The sequence below is a fragment of the Orcinus orca genome, chromosome 2 (genome assembly GCF_937001465.1).
Source record: "Orcinus orca chromosome 2, mOrcOrc1.1, whole genome shotgun sequence".
Classification (NCBI taxonomy): domain Eukaryota; kingdom Metazoa; phylum Chordata; class Mammalia; order Artiodactyla; family Delphinidae; genus Orcinus; species Orcinus orca.
The window spans coordinates 99,725,325-99,744,413 of NC_064560.1; the positions used below are offsets into that span (position 1 = coordinate 99,725,325).

The window sequence follows — 19,089 nt, forward strand, 5'->3', positions numbered from 1 at the left end:
TGTTAGTTCTATCTGTTCATAGTCCTTTTTACTCCTCTTTTTCTATATTCTTTGGGATTAATTTGCTTTAAAAAATGATTTCATTTTATCTCTGATATTTGCTTATGTGATATACCTGTTTAATATATATTTTTAGAGGTTGTTCCTAGGGTGTACAGCATACACCTGTAACTTAAAAATGTATACCTTTAAATAAAATACCACTTCATTTATAGTGTACTTTCATTTCTCCTCTCCTCCATTGTGCTGTATTATCATACATTTTAATTCTATGTGTGTCATAAATGCCATAGTACATTGTGTTTCTTGAACACAATCACTTAATTTTGAAAGAGATTAAAGAACGAGAGAAGAAATCATTTTTATTTTCTCATTATAGTCATTGTTCCTGTGTCAACACAGGTTTGTGTCAGCACAGGTTTCCAGCTGGTATATTCCTTCTGCCTGAAAAACTTCCTTTAACATTTCTTGTAATGCAGGTCTACTAGTGATAATCGTCAGCTTTGATGTCTGAAAAAGGGTTCATTTTACCTTATTTTTTCGTTCATCTTCATTTATGAAAGATATTTTTATTGGGTATGGAATCTTAGGTTGACAGTTTTTTTTTTTGTAGTACTTTAAACATGTTGCTGAATTATCTTCTGTCTTATGTAGTTATGCTGTCATTTATACCTTTGTTCCTCTGTATGTAATGTGTCTTTTTCTGTAGCTCCTTTGGGTCTAACCCACCAGCTGATTTTAAGGGTTTTTTTGTCCCTAGTTTTCAGCTGTTAGCCCATGATAACTTTTAATTTCTTTGTATGTTAATTCCATCATCTCTATAGTCTCTGTTTCTAATATCTGATTTTTTTCTCCAGTAATATGAGAAAAAGACATTTTCCTGATTCTTTACATGCATGGTAATTTTTGATTGGATGCAGATCATTCTTGATTTTTACTTTTTTGTGTGTGTTTGATTTTTGTCTTGCCTTTAAACACTGTCACATATTTTTTGGTGTACAATTAAACTACTTGGAATCAGTTGAGTCCTTTGGAAGATGGCCTTTAAGCTTTGTTAGAGTGGATCCCAAACAGCCTTTAGTCTGTGGCTAATTTTGCCCCGTAAATAAGGTGATGTATTCCTGAGGGCTCTACCCAATGCTCCGTATATTACAGGTCTGTCTTCTCTGGATGGTGGGAATATGAACACTTCCCAGCCCTATCAATATAAACTTTTAAGATTGTTCTGCTTACTCTTTTTGTGGTTTATTTTTTTGGCCTGGGATAGTTGATTCTCTCACATGATCAGATATGAATCTGCCAAACATGTAAGGGGACCCTTCTTTAGATCTCTGAGCTCCTTTTCTGTTAGCTTCCTTTTCTTTGGCACTCTGACCCACAAATTCTAAACGCCTGGCCTCTCAGAACTCAGATACCTGGCTCCTCAATTCAGCAAGACCAGCAGGCTCTGTTTGGGTTCCTCTACCCTGCATATTGACCTGAAACTGCCTCTGGGTAGTTAAGTTGGGCCAATTGTAGATCTTATCTCATTTGTTTATCCTCCAATGTATTTTGTCAAGTTTTCTGAATGTTTGTGGTGGTAGGTTAAATTTAGTTCCTCTTACTCCATTATAGTCAGAAGTGGAAACTGATAGCAGTTGTGTCCTTTTTCTTTTTTGTCCCACTCTGAATCACTTCAGTGAAAATTATGCGTGTCATTTTACTCTTAAGTACTTCAAAGTACATCTCCCCAAATTCAGATTATTCTCCTACTATATTACCACAGTGTTGTTGTATTGAAGAAAATTAACAAGAATTCCTTAATATCATCTAAGACTGATTCCAGTTTGTCCCGGATTGTTTCTAAGTGTTTTTTGTTTTCCTTCTCAGTTGGGTTTTTTTCTCTTTTGCTTTTTTTTTTTTTCATTATTTTTGCTCTGGTATGTTTCGACATGTTCATAGTGGTGTGGCTCTTCTTTGTTCTGTCATTTTTTTTCTGTGACAGAGTTTGTGTTTTACCTACTTCTGTGCAATCAGGACTCATGACCATATACAACCTTTTTGAGAATTCCAGGGCTCTGTTCTCTTGAGATTTTTTTAAAAAGTGAATTGTATGGCGTATGAGGGTTAGGGGCAGCGTCTGGAGTTCAGTGTGCTATGCTTTGACACTTTCTCATTAGAGTATTCTGTTTATTTCCTTGGCTGCTTCTTTGAAAGATATACCATTAGGTTATACCCAGTGTTGTTTTAGTACACTGGTTCTCTTGAAAACAAGAAAAAAAAATCCTCTGATTTGTAGCCATTTCTAATTTCAGTAGCATGAATACTCTACCCATGGCTGATTTCAAGCTACCAACATGTCACTGAACACAGTTGGGAAGAGAATTGGCACTCGTGAGTCCGTATCAGCTAGCCCTAACAGACACTAGTTATATCCATTTCTTACTTGGTTTTAGTTCTTGAGGATTTTTTTTTAATGTGGGAGGGTGGGCTGCTTTTTATAGTTGTTTTTTCCCATGGTTTTCCCATTGTTTCATTAAGTATTGGAGGGAGAAACTGCATAATACAGTTTCATTTAATACATTTTTTTTTTTGGCCGCACCATGTGGATTGTGGGATCTTAGCTCCCCGACCAGGGATTGAACCCAGGCTTCAGCAGTTAAAGTGCTGAGTCCTAACCACTGGACCACCAGGGAATTCCCTCATTTAATACATTTTCTTCAATAATTTTTAAAGTATTACCGTGACCATATCATAAATACTGATATTTAGGCACAGTTAACAAAGAAACATAGGTCTTTTGTAGAAGCTGATACTGAAGTGGACTTGTTAACTGTATGTCCCTGGGTAGCGTTTTTAACTTTCCCATTTAAACCCAGTGAATTATGTTTTATCTCAATTGTAAAGATTCTGAAAGTCATCACTCAGATCCTTTGTAAGTGAAGGTAAACATTATGTTGCTTCATAAAATTCCTTTGTGTGTGGCACAGAGAAGAGATGACTTTGTTTAATAACTCTCCCAGAAGTGTTACATCCATTCAAATAATTGAGCCGTTATCACATGTGCTTCACCAGAACAGCCATAGTTACTGTTTTAAGTTATCAGAGGTGGCAAAATGCTTTATCTGCATTGTGACTTAAAAAGTTGACTTTTTGGTGCCGAAAAAGGAGTGGACGCAGTAACTTTGCAAAGCTAAGTTTGTACTATGACTATTCAGTCCACTTAAAAGAAATACAATTCAGTAATCCTACTTTGATTTTGAAAATGAAAGACCTACCCCACAGTTCTCGTAGTACAACTTCCCCATTCTTGATTTTTTTCTTGATATTTTATCTTGTGTGAGGTATTTTTAAAAAGCCACATACAGACTCAAAGATATTTTTAAGGAATATGGAAGATGCATTGGTACAATATATAATTCCATTATTGAGTCCTGATTTTTAGAAGTTCCATACTGGGAGGTTTTATTTTCTCTTATACCTTGGGTTCACTATATTTTCTATGCTAGTTGTAAGATAGCTTTGGATTCTAGTTTCAGACTCCATTTCTGTCAACTCTCTTGAGAGCAGTGCATTCAAGAGTATGGTGAAGTGAGTCAGTATTTTATTTTATTTTATTATTATTTTTAGGAGTCATTATTTTATTTTGAATTTTTGAATTTTATTTATTTTTTTATACAGCAGGTTCTTATTAGTCATCCATTTTATACACATCAGTGTATATATGTCAGTTCCAATCGCCCAATTCATCACACCACCATCCCCACCCCCTGCCACTTTCCCCGCTTGGTGTCCATACGTTTGCTCTCTACATCTGTGTCTCAATATCTGCCCTGCAAACCAGTTCATCTGTACCATTTTTCTAGGTTCCACATATATGTGTTAATATACGGTATGTGTTTTTCTCTTTCTGACTTCACTCCTGTATGATAGTCTCCAGATCCATCCACGTCTCTACAAATGACTCAATTTCGTTCCTTTTTATGGCTGAGTAATATTCCATTGTGTATATGTACCACATCTTCTTTATCCATTCATCTGTCGATGGGCATTTAGGTTGCTTCCATGACCTGGCTATTGTAAATAGTGCTGCAATGAACATTGGGGTGCATGTGTCTTTTTGAATTAATGGTTTTCTCTGGGTATATGCCCAGTAGTGGGATTGCTGGGTCATATGGTAATTCTATTTTTAGTTTTTTAAGGAACCTCCATACTGTTCTCCATAGTCGCTGTATCAATTTACATTCCCACCAGTGACTCAGTATTTTAAATTGAATGGTCTTTTCATGCTAGGCTTTGTGCTAAGCAGTTTACTTGCATTTAAGTTATTTACTTTTGTCTCTATTTTACAGACAAAAAAAAAAACCCTGAGATTTTAAAAAAGTTTAATAATTACCCAGATCATGTAGTTATGGTGAGGAAATGTCAGAATTCAAACCTAGTTCTGTCTTTATTCCTGAATGTATGGCCTCAATTTGTGTATATAGGTCTTAAATACAAGTGTGAGAGAAGGCAAAAAAGGAAGTGGAGGAAAGGGAAGAGATGGTGATGACTATGAAAAATTTACTGAGCTTTCACTGTATGGTAGGCACTTTGCTGATTGCCACACATGGCTTAAATCATTTAATCATTGTAACAGCCTTAAAATAGAGGTATTCTACTTCTCTGTGTTTTTCTTTCTTTCTTTTTTTTTTGCGGTATGTGGGCCTCTCACTGTTGTGGCCTCTCCCGTTGCGGAGCACAGGCTCCGGACGCGCAGGCTCAGCGGTGTGGCTCACGGGCCCAGACGCTCCGCGACATGTGGTATCCTCCTGGACTGGGGCACAAACCCGTGTCCCCTGCATCGGCAGGCGGACTCTCAACCACTGCGCCACCAGGGACCCTTACTTCTCTCTGTTTTAAGGGTGGGAAAATGAAGTTGAGTTTTCCACTTGATCAGGGAAACAAGCTAATAAATGAAGGTAATGGGATTCAAACCTAGAGAATTTTTTTATTCTAATAAGAAAATGCTTGCCATAAAATTTACTATCTTAACCATTTCTGGTGTACAATTCAGTAGTGTTAAGTATATTTACCTTGTTGTGCAGTCTTCAGAACTTAAACCCAGATGACTTAAGAGTTTGTATCCTTAACCATATAATGACAAGCAACTGACTGCATAAACAGAAAATTTAGTGATGGAACATTTAGGCTTTATGCAATACATTAGGCGAGAAGCAATGGTTTTTAATACGCTGGTCACCAAGTGGTGAAGGACAAGATCTCCAAGAGAGGGGAAACAAATGAAGCGAGACCTATGATTGTTCCAGCTTTCTGCCTGGAACGAATTTCCATCTGCAATTCATTCGTGCTACAAGAGGGAACCTAGGTGGAGACGAACAAACTCTGAGTTGAGATGGAATGGGACCAAAGCAGCTAGAGTTTGCAGACAATATCAGAATGAAGGGCGCTACATAGAGAGGGAATCCCTGAGATCTGCAGAGGGTTCCCCTGGAGTGTTTGGCAGAGTATTGATCAGTGTGTATACGTGAGGAAATTACCTGAGGCCAGGGAAAGAAACAGTGCCCTATGTTCACATAGTGCAGGAAATAGTACTTGTTCTTACCGGCCAGGTGGGAAAAACTCATGCCATGATTTGTGGAGCATTGCATAGAGTACTCAGATATGTCTTGCCCCAGTGGTAGGGAATAAAATTAGCACTACACTGAACCCTGCTCCAGACCCATGTAACAAATCATAAAGGCAAGAGCCAAAAGGGTCAAACTTTCTAACTACCTTTACTTTGTCCTGTAACAAAGCCTAAGAATATTTATAAGAATACAAAAAATGTCCAGCCCCTACAAGGTGAAATTCACAGTGTCTGCCATCTATTCAGTGAAAGATTATGAGACATGCAATGAAGCAGGAAAACACAATCTGTAATGAGAAGAATAAGCAGTCAATTGGAACCAATCCATAACTGTCATGGGCATTAGAATTAGCAGACAAGAACATTAAAAGAGTTATTACAACTGTATTTCATATGTTTAATAAGTTAAATAGAGACCTAAAAGGTATAAATAAAACAGACGGAAATCTAACTTCTGCAGATGAAAACTACAATGTTTTCAATGGAAAGCACACCAGATGGCATTAACAACAGGTTAGACATTACAGAATATTATTGAACTAGAAGACAGCAGTAGAAACTATTCAAAATGAAACAGGGAAAAAAAGAATTTTTGATAAATATGAAAAAACCCATCAGTGGGCTGTGGGAAGAATTTGAGTGACCTAATATACTTGTAACTGGAGTCCTTGGGTGGGTGGGGGTGGGGAGAGTGAAAAAAATTGAAGAAGTAAGAGTTGAAAAATTATAAACCCACAGACCCAAGGAGTTTACTGAAACTAAAGCTCAGTAAATATGAAGAAACCAAAGCATGTCAGAATCAAATTGCTCAAAACCAGTATTAAAAAGGAAAGTCTTAAAAGCACTAGGGAGGGAAAAGACACATTATATTCAGAGGAGCAATGGTAAGGATGACAGATTTCTTGTCAGAAGGAATATGGGTGAAAAGAGAGTGGAGCAAGGTTTTAAAAATATTTAAAGAAAAAATACGAACTTGTTGACCTGGAATTCTGTGCCAGTGAAAATATCTTTCAAAAATGAAGACAAAAATAAAGACTTTGAGACATCCAATATCTGGAAGAGCTCTTCACCAGCAGAAGAAATTTTAGAGGAAGTTATCTAGGTAGAAGGAAGATGATACCAGATGGAAATATGGATCAACATGAAGGAATGAAGAACCCTGGAAATGAGAAAGAGAGTTTTTTCCTTGTTATCTAAATCTCTTTAAAAGATAATTGTCTGTTTAAACCAAAACAATTACAATGTATTATGGGCTTTATAAGACACAAGTAAGTAAAGTAGTCTAAAGACCAGGAGGAAAGAAGTGAAAGTATAGTAATGTCAGGTTCTTATACCTGAAGTGTTATAATATCATTTGAAGGTAGGCTAAGTTAAAGATGTATACTTATAAGCCCTAAAGCAACCACTAAAATAACCAAACAGAGAGTTTTGCTAATAAGCTAGTGAAGAGGTAAAAACAGAATCATAAAAAACTAATTAGTCCCAATAAAGGAGAAGGGAGCAGAGAAAAGATGGGACAAACAGAAATAAATAGCAAGATGATAGACTTAAACCTAACCACATTAGTAACTACTTTAAATGTAAATGATCCAAACACTCCAATTAAAAGGCAGAGATTATCAGATTGGACAAAAAGGCAAGACCCAGCTCTATGCTGCCTACTGTGAACTCACATTAAATACGTAGGCACAAATAGATTAAAAATAAAAGGATGGAAAAGAGATATCATGCCAGCCAAATAAAAAAAAGAAAAAAAGGAGTGCTATATTAATATCAGACAAAGTAGATTTTAGAACATAGAATATTACAAAGAATAAAGAAGATCATTTGATAATTGATAAAGGAGTGAATTAATCCAAAAGGCATAATACATAATAATCTTTGACATTTATGCGTGTAATAATAGAACTTCAAAAATCAATTAAGCAGGGCTTCCCTCATGGCGCAGTGGTTGGGAATCCGCCTGCCAATGCAGGGGACACGGGTTCGATCCCTGGTCCGTGAAGATCCCACATGCTGTGGAGCAGCTAAGCCTGAGCACCCCAACTACTGAGCCTGAGCTCTAGAGCCCACGAGCCACAACTACTGAAGCCTGCGTGCCTAGAGCCCATGCCCCGCAACAAGAGAAGCCATGACAATGAGAAGCCCATGCACTGCAGCGAAGAGTAGCCCTTGCTCACCACAACTAGAGAAAGCCCACGTGCAGTAACGAAGACCCAATGCAGCCAAAAATAAATAAAATAAATAAATCAAAAAAAAAGAACAACAACAAAAAATCAATTAAGCAGAGAACTGCAAGGAGAAATAGAAAAAGTCATAATTACAGACAGAGATTTCAATACCTTTCTCTCAATTATAGAACAGGTAGATAGAAAATCATGAAGGGTATAGAAGACTTGAACAACACTGTCAGCCAGTTGACCTGGTTGACATTTATAAAACACTGTACTCAATAAGTGCAGAGACTGACATTTCTAGAACACTCATCCATTAACAGCAGAATATACATTCTTTTCAAGTGTGCATGAAACATTGCAAGGATAGACCAAATTCTTGGTCATAAAATAAGTCTCAATGTATTTAAAAGGATTGATGTCATACAAAGTATGTTCTCTGGGTATAGTAGAATTAAATTAGAAGTCAGTAACAGAAAGATAACTGAAAAATTCCCCATATTTAAAATCTAAATAACAGACTTCTAAATAGCACATGAATCATAGAAGAAATCAAAAAGGAAATTAGAAAGTATGTTGAACAGAATGAAAATGGTAACACAGCATAACAGAATCTGAGGGATGTTGCTAAAGCAGTATTAAGGGAACATTTATAGCACTAAATACCTGGATTAGAAAAGAAAAGTCTTAAATCAATGGTCTTTACTAAAAAAAGAAGAGTGATTAAACTCAAAGTAAGCAGAAGGAAAGAAAGAAAGATCAAAGTAAAAAATAAAAAAATAGAAAGCAGAAAAATAAGGAAAATCAAAGGAATTACACGTTGGTTCTTCAGAAGATCAGTAAAATCAGTAAATCTCTAGCTATCCTGATCAGGACCAAAGAGTGGAGATACAGATTACCAATATCAGGAATGAGGGAGGTAACATCACTATAGTTTCAAAAGATATAAAAAACATAATGAGGGAATATTATGAACAGCTTTATCTCCATAACTTCAACACCTTAGGTAAAATGGACAAATTCTTACCAAAGGTCACTCAGGAAGTAGATAACCAGATTAGCTGTTTATATATCAAATTGATGTCATTAATAACCTTTCACAAAGAAAATTCCAGGCCAAGATGGCTTCACTGGTGAATTCTATCAAACATTTAAGGAGGAAATAATACCAATTCTACATACATTTGTCTAGAAAATTGAAGAAGAGGTAATACTTTCAGGGTCTTTTTTTTTTATACTGATACCAAAACTTGACAAAGACAGTCCAAGAAAACTACAGACCAGTGTCTCTCATGAACATAGATAACAAAAATTCTAAACAAAATTATAGCAAATTGAATCCAACAGTATTATAAAGCATAATATACTATATTCAAGTGGGATTTATATCAGTAATGCAAGGTTGGTTTAACATTAGAAAATGAACAATTTTTTAAAAATTGAAGTATAGTTGATTTGCAATGTTGTGTTAATTTCTGCTATACAGCAAAGTGATTCAGTTATACATACATATATATACACACACACACACACACACACACACACACACACACACACATACATTCTTTTTTTATTCTTTTCCATTATGGTTTATCACAGGATATTGAATATAGTTCCCTGTGCTATACAGGAGGACCTTGTTGTTTATCTGTTCTCTGTGTAATAGTTTGCATCTGCTAACCCCAAACTCCCACTCCACCCCTCCTCCATCCCCACCCTTGGCAACCACAAGTTTGTTCTCTATGTCTGTGAGTCTATTCTGTTTTGCAGGTAAGTTCATTTGTGTCATATTTTAGATTCCACATATAAGTGATACCATATGGTATTTATCTTTCTCTTGCTGACTTACTTCACTTAGTATGATATTCTCTAGTTCCATCCATGTTGCTCCAAATGGCATTATTTTGTTCTTTTTTTATGGCTGAGTTGTAGTCCATTGTATATATGTACCACATCTTCTTTACCCATTCATTTGTTGATGGACATTTAGGTTGTTTCCATGTCTTGGCTATTGTGAATAGTGCTGCTATGAACATAGGGGGTGCATGTATCTTTTTTTAAAATTTAATTTAATTTATTTATTTAATTTATTTTTGGCTGCATTGAGTCTTCGTTGCTGCACGTGGGCTTTCTCTAGTTGTGGTGAGTGGGGGCTACTCTTCATTGCAGTGTGTGGGCTTCTCGTTGTGGTGGCTTCTCTTGTTGTGGAGCACGGGCTCTAGGCGCACGGGCTTCAGTAGTTGTAGCATGAGGGCTTGGTAGCTGTGGCTCACGGGCTGTAGAGTGCAGGCTCAGTAGTTGTGGAACATGGGCTTAGTTGCTCTGCAGCATGTGGGATCTTCCTGGACCAGGGCTTGAACCCGTGACCCCTGCATTGGCAGGCGGATTCTTAACCACTGTGCCACCAGGGAAGCCTGCATGTATCATTTTGAAATATAGTTTTGTACAGATGTATACCCAGGAGTAAGATTGCTGGATCGTATGGTAACTCTATTTTTAGTTTTTTGAGGAACCTCCATACTGTTCTCCATGGTGGCTGCACCAACTTACATTCCTACCAATAGTGTAGGAGGGTTCCTTTTTCTCCACACCCTCTCCAGCATTTATTATTTGTAGACTTTTTAATGATGGCCATTCTGACTGGTGTGAGGTAGTACCTCATTGTAGTTTTGATTTGCACTTCTGTAATAATTAGTGACATTGAGCATCTTTTCATGTGTCTGTTGGCCATCTGTATGTCTTCTTTGGAGAAGTGTCTATTTAGTTCCTCTGCCCATGAAAATCAGTCAATTAATTTTCCATATTAATAAACTAAAAAGAAAGAACCATATAATCATCTCTTTAAAAATTTATTTACTTATTTTTATTGCAGTATAGTTGATTTACAATGTTGTGTTAGTTTCAGGTGTACAGCAAAGTGATTCATTTATACATATTTTATATATGTGTATTTTTTCAGATTCTTTTCCCTTATAGGTATAATTCCCTGTGCTATACAGTAGGTCCTTGTTGGTTATCTATTATAATCATCTTAACAGATGCAGAAAGAGTGGGTGACAAAAGTCAACAACTCTTCCTGATAGTTTTTATCAGCAAAGTATTAATAGAAGATAACTTTGTCAACCTGATAAAGGACATCCTAGACAAACCTATGGCTAACATCAAAACTTGTGTGTGTGGTTAAAATTCCCATTATAATAAGTTTTTAGGGACTTCCCTGGCAGTCCAGTGGTTAAGACTCCATGCTTCCACTGCAGGGGGCACAGATTCGATCCCTGGTGGGGGAACTCATATCCTGCATGCCACACGGCATAGCCAAAAAAAAAAAGTATATGAAAATAAAGTACTAGGATTAGTGAAACAGTTTCATATTTATAGATATTTGAATAATCATGGAATCATATTAGAACTAGAATGGGCCACAAGATGACATTAATTTAAATTGTTTATTTTTTATAGGTCAGTATGGAAATCCTTTAAATAAATACATTAGACATTATGAAGGATTATCTTATGATGTGGATTCATTACACCACAAACACCAGCGTGCCAAAAGAGCGGTTTCACATGAGGACCAGTTTTTACGTCTAGATTTCCATGCTCATGGAAGGTGAGTAAATTTATGCTGACTGTGTCTGAAGTTCCCATGTATTCAATCTATATTAAGAGAAGAAATTTATACCCTTAATTTTCCTTCTCTAATGGAAAGGTCCCCATTTGGAAATTCAGCCTACGCTGAAATTTGGTGTATACATTAAAAAATGTTTTCCTTTAAAGTGGATTGCCCTTTTTATGTTGTTAAGGAAACAGTCACATTTAAATGTTTTTAGGTTTATGAATCAGATCCTCTGTTGTATTATCAGAGGATGTGTCTTTAAAGAAGAGTCTTATGTTTGTGGTTCAGCTAATTTTATGTGTTTTATGGCCTATGTGTCTGTTCTCTGGTGCCGAGAGTGAAGATAGCTAGTTGTAGGCTATTAAGTAAGTCATTTAATTTCTCATTAACTCAATTTTATCAGCTCTAAAATGACAACTTGTAGACAGATGACCTACTGTACTGCTTAATTCTCAGACAGAATTGTTAAGGAATAAAGAACAGGGAGCCAGGGGAGAGAGGTAAAAAAAAAAAAATCACATTTATTTAGTCCTGTTGTGTTCCAGGTACCGGATGCGTTACATGCATTTTCTTTTTTAATCTCTCTACACCCAAACAAGGTAAATCTTTTTATATCCAAGGAAACTAAGACTCACAGAAGTTAAATAACTTCTTTAAAGTTATGTAGCACAGATTTTACCTGGACCTGGCTGATTCAAGACCCCATATTATTTTTTTCTTTGTCTGTTAGGAGTATTCAGATACAAAATCTTCAAGTATTCTTTGTCAGATTCTCTGCCTTGTCTGCTGTAATGAATAAGTCTATTCCTTTTGTACTTTTTCTACAGTTGTAACCCTGATTTATTATTCACCTCCTGATAGGTTTCCCAGCTTCCATTCCATTTATCATTAAAGCTATACTATGTACTGCTACAAGATGACTCTTCCTTAAATGCTTCCTTTTTCATGTCAGCTTATTGCTCTAAAGTCTTCAATTAATGATTGTTAGCCAGATTTCTTAACTGGGCTTTCAAGATTCTTTGTAAATTAACTCAAGTCTATTCTAAACTTACTTTGTTCCACTTCCCCATATTGTGTCTGTTTCATTCAGAATGAGCTTCTCATTGCTGAATATACCATGTACAGTTTGTTTCCTGTATTATTTATCTTAAATTCTGATCATCTTTTAATACACAATTCAAGTTCTGCTTCTTTGAAGCTTTATTTACACCTTCCTCTGAACCTTTAAATTACTTACCTGTGCCTTTGGCATTGGTTCAGTATCTCTTCCTTTTCATGGGTGCATTTCTTGTTTATTTTTCTGTTAACTGTTTTTTCTTCCTCACAGGCAGACACATGCTACTATTTAGTGTCTGCTATTTGCCCTTATATTATAGACACTCAAGAAAGATTTTAATGGATGAAAAAAATCAGATAATAAGAATTGCTATGAAACAAAGTATTTTGCACATGGAAATAGATGCATTACTTAACTTAATTTCCATATTACAAAACAATGATCATTATAGAAAAAAGTACTTTCAAGTTATAAAATCTACTTTGTTTTGAAGGAAGAAAAAATTCATTTCAGGATCTGTTCTAGATAAAAATTTTACTGATGGCAAATCATGTAAATTTTTATGACCCTTAACCTCAGAAAAAATTTTAATTACCCATTCTTTATTGGTACCATGAAATAATAAGCAATCATTAAGCCTTCCTAAGTTTTTAGTAACTATCTCAAAGTAAATTTAATGCTGTATTGCAGATATCGTGTGACTGCCAAAAGGAAAAGTTGAGATTCTAGCTGCCTTTGGTTTGGATACCACATTTCTATTACATCATTAGATTTTTATTAGCTCCATTACATAATTCATATTGAACATATGGCAAAACCAAATCCCTACCTCCTTTTGTTTTTTTTGGTACATGTGTGAGCGTAACTGAGAGAGAGTGTACAAGTACACGCTGTTATTTAGTTATTCTGATAGGAGCTGCAAGATGTGCATAAGTCATTGTATAAGAAGAAAATGTGATATGGTGCTTTACAGATAAAATGCTGTAGGTATTCAAAGGGAGGAGGACTTACTTCTAGCTGAGGCTCTCAGCAAAGGACCTGGACCCAGGAAATCTCATTCTGTGTGTTAGTGATTATCTTAGGTACTTTTAACAGAAATCTGTTTAATTAACTATATACATATACTACATTTTCTAGAATAGATCTGAATTCAGGAATTTAATTTTGTTGTCTCAATTATTATACCTGTATATTCACACTGTCTCAGAGTTTGTGTCCTAAAACATGGTTATTGTAACTATCTTATAACATACCTTAGTTAAAAATGTGATGATCTCATAGTTTTATTTCTCCCTTTCCTTGAAATAGGCCTACAAAAATGACCTTGATAAATATAATTATAGATATCTTGCTAAGTTTCTTCTCCTTCTCCACCATATACAAAATGTTGGTTTTGGGTACTAGCACAGCCTCTCTAGGGTGTGGGTATGTGTGTGTGTGTATGTGTCTTTCAGTATTAAAATCATTCTTTGTTCTGTTTGTTTTATGCCTAAGCACATGAACACAATTCTTTCAACCTGGCTTCCACGTTTCCTAAATAAGAAAGGGTGGATCACATCCCACGTTTACAAATATCAGTGTTAAATGAAGGAATGTCGAGATTCTTTAAGCCTAATGTCCATTCTTGAGAATTCCATGAAAAACCATTGCTCTTTTTTTTCCCTTCCAGTTTTATTGAGATATAATTGACATATAGCACTGTACAAATTTAAGATGTATAGCATAATAATTTGACTCATATACATCATGAAGTTAACATTTTTTTTTCTTGTGTGTATATGTATTTTTAAACATTTCCTTCATGTTTTGTTTTCCATTATATACTTTGGACAGTCAACTTTATTTTCTGGTCTTCTCACGACTTTGCTAACTTTACTGCCTTTCATAGATTTGCATTTGAGTAGGAAGCTACTTAGTAAAGAACTTGTGATTTTTATAGGAAGTATAATATATGTATTGAAACAGTCGTAAACTGGGTAGAGAAAGGAGTACTGTGGTGATTTGGAGCCTGAATGGTGTTCCCTTCTGAGTTGGCATGTGTTATCTAGAGATTCTTTTGAGCCTTAGCTTCCTCATTAGTAAAACCTTGAAGTTTGGATGAGATAATGTTTAAGGCCTCTTCCTGCTTTGGAGTTCTACAAAATAGTAACACTCAAGTAACTAAATTAAAAAGAACTCTCAAAACACTGTCTAGTCAGTAATAAACTTTTTTATGCTTCTGTGTTTAATTGTTTAGGTACATAATCAATAAATCAGAAATTGTTTCCATCTAATATGTGATTTGTATATAGTGTAGAAGATACCAAAATTTTATCTAAGTGCAGTATGATGTTTTGGAGTTTTCTTTTTTCTGATTTTGATAAGATAATTATTCCTATAGCCTTAACTGTACGTTTACGAACTGTTCATAATAAATGGTCAGATAATTTGATTTGAAGTTTCTTTGCAGTTTGAGACTCAAGTTCTCCCTGCCTCTGAAATGTGAGGGTATCAAGGATGTGGCCCAGGTAACCTGTAAAAGGCATAAGTATTCTCTTTGGGTCCTGACTGGAGCTGGGTTAGTCAGGAAGTGTCTTGGACTTTATCTTTGACGTATCATGAGTAGCGTAGCAGAAACCCAGGATGCTTTTAACTCCATAGACAAACCAGCACACTTTAAGACACAGAAGTGAGAATCTAGGGAGCACAGATAGATGCCAGCTCATAAAGAAGAGCAACAGAATAAATTAGAATTGTGTAAAAATGCTATTGTTATGGATATGGAAAAACAAAATAAAAAAAAATACTGACCTGACACTGAAATCTGTTCCAACAAGATTTGAGCAAGTTTGAGCAAAATTTCCTAAGGGAAAATGGTATTTATTTGTACCTATTTTATGTCAAGTACAGTGCCCTTTAGCATATACTTTTGTTTAAGTATATTTCATACCACTCTTGGTCTCAGCAGTGGATTTTCTAGGATATGCAATTCTTAGTTATTGCCTGATTGCCTGATTCCTCGTTAAACACAGAAATTAAAAGCCTAACAAGTATGTTTTTTAAAACTCTGAAGGCTACACTGGCTATTTGAATTACTTACTGAAATAAGAAATAGCAACTGAGTTGTGTTCACGTTAATTCTGTGTTGAAGAAGTTAAATTGAGAGCTGATGATGGCTCTGAGCTTAGCTTCTTTGATAAGATTTTAACATGAAATACCATTTTTATTTTTCATGTTTTTAAGCACTAACTAAGGTTTATGTAGAAGAGAGGGAATGAGTTTTAAAAAACTGAGCTTCCTCCTGTTTTGAAAAAGGAATGGAAATACGAGTGTAAACGTATTTTTCTTTTGTTTTTTAATTTAATTTATTTAATTAATTTATTTTTGGCTGCCTTGTGTCTTTGTTGCTGCACGCGGGCTTTCTCTAGTTGCGGAAAGCGGGGGCTACTCTTTGTTGTGGTGCACTGGCGTCTCATTGTGGTGGCTTCTCTTTGTTGCGGAGCACGGGCTCTAGGCACGCCGGCTTCAGTAGTTGTGGCACGTCGGCTCAGTAGTTTTGGCTCACGGGCTCAGTAGTTGTGGCGCATGGGCTTAGTTGCTCCACGGCGTATGGGATCTTCCCAGACCAGGGGTTGAACCTGTGTCCCCTGCATTGGCAGGCAGATTCTTAACCACTGCGCCACTAGGGAAGTCCCTGCTTCTCCTTACACAGGATAAATTTACTTATTTTTGCTTGAGTTTTAGTTTCACTTTTATCTTCTTTGGGAGCTCTTGAGGAATCTCGTATATGTATTTTTGCTTGTTTGAGGTAATCTATCTACCTCAGGGCCATCAGTAAAGCCTGGAACTGTGTTTTTCAAACTGTAGAACCCTAGAATTTCTTTGGAGGTTGCCTCAGGTTCTTCCCAATGGGCCGCAGGTGGGCTGACTCTGCCCTTTCCCCTTCTACCAACCTGTTCTATTTTATCCTTTTTTTTTTTGGAGGAGGTGGATAGTGGCTTCTTTAAGATAATTTGAAAAAGGACTTTGCTGTTTCAAAAAGTATACTAGTGGAAGTAAACTAGATATTTGACTCATAGTAATATTTGCTGTTAATACTGGCAACTTGTCTTACAAAAATAGTTTGAATGGAGAGTCTGTCAAGCATCTTTATTAAGAAGAAGGTGAATGTTACAAGGAAAAGAATACCTAGAAATGTCAGGGATGGCTATTAAGTACTGTTTTATTTCTAGGAATCACTACCCAGGTCTACCATAAACCTGTTCCATTTAGACTCAGTAGACCCGTCTGGGACTGCTGGATTACAGACATACTTGGAAGCAAGGTTTTTGCTCTCAGGTTTCTTCCCCCTGTTACCAAGGTACTTGATTAGTCGAGGCTTTTTGTCCTAATATGACTTCAGTTCAAGGGATGTACCTTTAACTATTGCTGTTTTCTTCTGAGAGTCAGGGCCATATTATCTTTAGCCTAAATAGCTATCATATGGGAAAAGGCAACTTCTTTTCAGTTTATATTCTTACTGTTCTAATATATAGAATGGTACCTCTTTAATATAGAAGTATATGATCAACCAAAAACTTAAAGAATCATATCCTAGCATAATTTATTTTGTTGTTCTGTACCACAGGTGGTTCTGGTACCTCTGTTTGTTTTAGTTTAGATTTAGAGTGCTTTTCTCAAGCCTTAGAGGGGAAAACCAACTATTATTACCACATGGTACAACTGCATTTTCAAAGCACTGAGGCCAGAGATTTGGAATCTGTTTCCTGTATTTTTTCAAATTGCTGTCATTTGTTAGTTGATTTTGCCCTCCTATAATTTTACTCTATTTTTTATAACTTTACTATATGCCACTAAGGAAAGAATTATAATAGAACTACTATAATCAAGATGAGAGACAAAATACTATTGATTCATAGAATCAACATAGTGATTAAATCTAACAGTAGGAAAATATTCCCAGTGCAAATGATGTTCCTTATACAGAGCATCTTCCTCCTCAGAGGAAATCTAAAGTTTATCTTTGATGACAGTATACTATATTATAACAATAAAAAAAAAAAGAGGGCTTCCCTGGTGGTGCAGTGGTTGAGAATCTGCCTGCCAATGCAGGGCCACAGGTTCGAGCCCTGGTCTGGGAAGATCCCACATGCCACGGAGCAACTGGGCCCGTGAGCCACAACTACTGAGCCTGCGCGTCTGGAGCCTGTGCTCCGCAACAAGAGAGGCTGTGATAGTGAGAGGCCCACGCACCGCGATGAAGAGTGGCCCCTGCTTGCCACAACTAGAGGAAGCCCTCGCACAGAAACGAAGACCCAACACAGCCAAAAAAAAAATATATATATATATATATATATATACATATAAAAAAAGAGAACTAAACTTACTGAAAGAAACATAGTAAAACGGGATTAATAATCAAAGGGAACTTCTTATGGTGGTGTTGTAAAGTAGAATTTTCAGTGAAATTCAAATAAGGTTATATTTTCACTTCTGTGTCTTACTTGCATTTGTTCAAATTTTAAAAGGTGACTTGGTGAAGACTGATAATATTACATACATTAAGACTGCTACAACACTCAGCATGTATTAGCTTGACTGCTTCCGGCACATGCTTGAGAGGCATTCGTGGTATGATTGAAAGCAAGATGCAGCAACCAAATACTAGAGTTCTAGTCCTAATTCTAGTCTTGTGACCTGAGTCATGCCCTTTGATAAAAATATTCATCGTGCTTCCTTAGCAATGTTACTGTGAGGACGGGATGCAGTAATATGTGTGAAAGTGCTCTGAAAACTGTAAACCTATATAAATTTAAGAAGAATGTTATAATCTCATCATTATCATCACAATACTACTATCTCAACCAGTTCTCTAGGGGCTTTTACCGCTAGGAAGGGTATCTCTGCCTGCACAATTTTATTTTATAGCCTAGTTTTGGGGAATACAATGATTTTTTTAAAAAATGTTTATTTATTTATTTGGTTGCGCTGAGTCTTAGTTGCAGCTCGTGGGCTCCTTAGTTGCAGCTCACCAGCTCCTTAATTGGTGCACGTGGGCTCCTTTAGTTGCAGCAGGTGGACTCCTTAGTTGTGGCATGCAGGCTCCTTAGTTGTGGCATGTGAACTCTTAGTTGTGGCATGCATGTGGGATGTAGTTCCCTGACCAGGGATCAAACCTGGCCCCCTGCAATGGGAGTGTGGAGTCTTAACCACTGTGCCACCAGGTAAGTCCCAGTACAATGATTTTTAAACATTTATTTATTTTTATGGTGGAAAAATAACATCTAACTTACTATTTTAATCATTTTTAAGTGTACAATTCAGTGGCATTAGGTACATTCAAAGTGTTGTCTAACTATCACCGTGATTCATTTTTAGAGCTTTTTGATTATACCAAACAGAAACAATAACTTCCAATTCTGCCCTCCTACCAGCCCTTGGTAACCTGTGTTCTACCTTCTATCTCTAGGAATTTGCCTATTCTATGTCCTGCATAACTAGAGTCATATAATATGTGGCCTTTTGCATCTGACTCCTTTCACTTAGCATAATGTTTCTAATGTTCATCTGTGTTGTAGTGTATCCGAATTTCATTCCTTTTTAAGGCTGAATAATCCATTGTATGTATATACCACTCATATGTACATCTTTTTTT

At 36.2% G+C, this 19,089-nt stretch overlaps 1 protein-coding gene across 3 annotated transcripts in view; it reads left to right on the forward strand.

Moving 5' to 3' along the window:
• Positions 1 to 19,089, forward strand: part of ADAM10 (ADAM metallopeptidase domain 10) — a 135,121-nt gene that overhangs the window by 40,881 nt on the left and 75,151 nt on the right. For all 3 annotated transcript variants that reach the window (XM_049705990.1, XM_004274677.2, XM_033437014.2), the window contains exon 2: positions 11,242 to 11,392. Coding sequence is in view for 2 of the 3 variants with exons in the window: in XM_004274677.2 (XP_004274725.1) it covers positions 11,242 to 11,392 (151 nt within the window). In the remaining variant the exon portion in view is untranslated. The remainder of the gene's footprint in view (positions 1 to 11,241; positions 11,393 to 19,089) is intronic.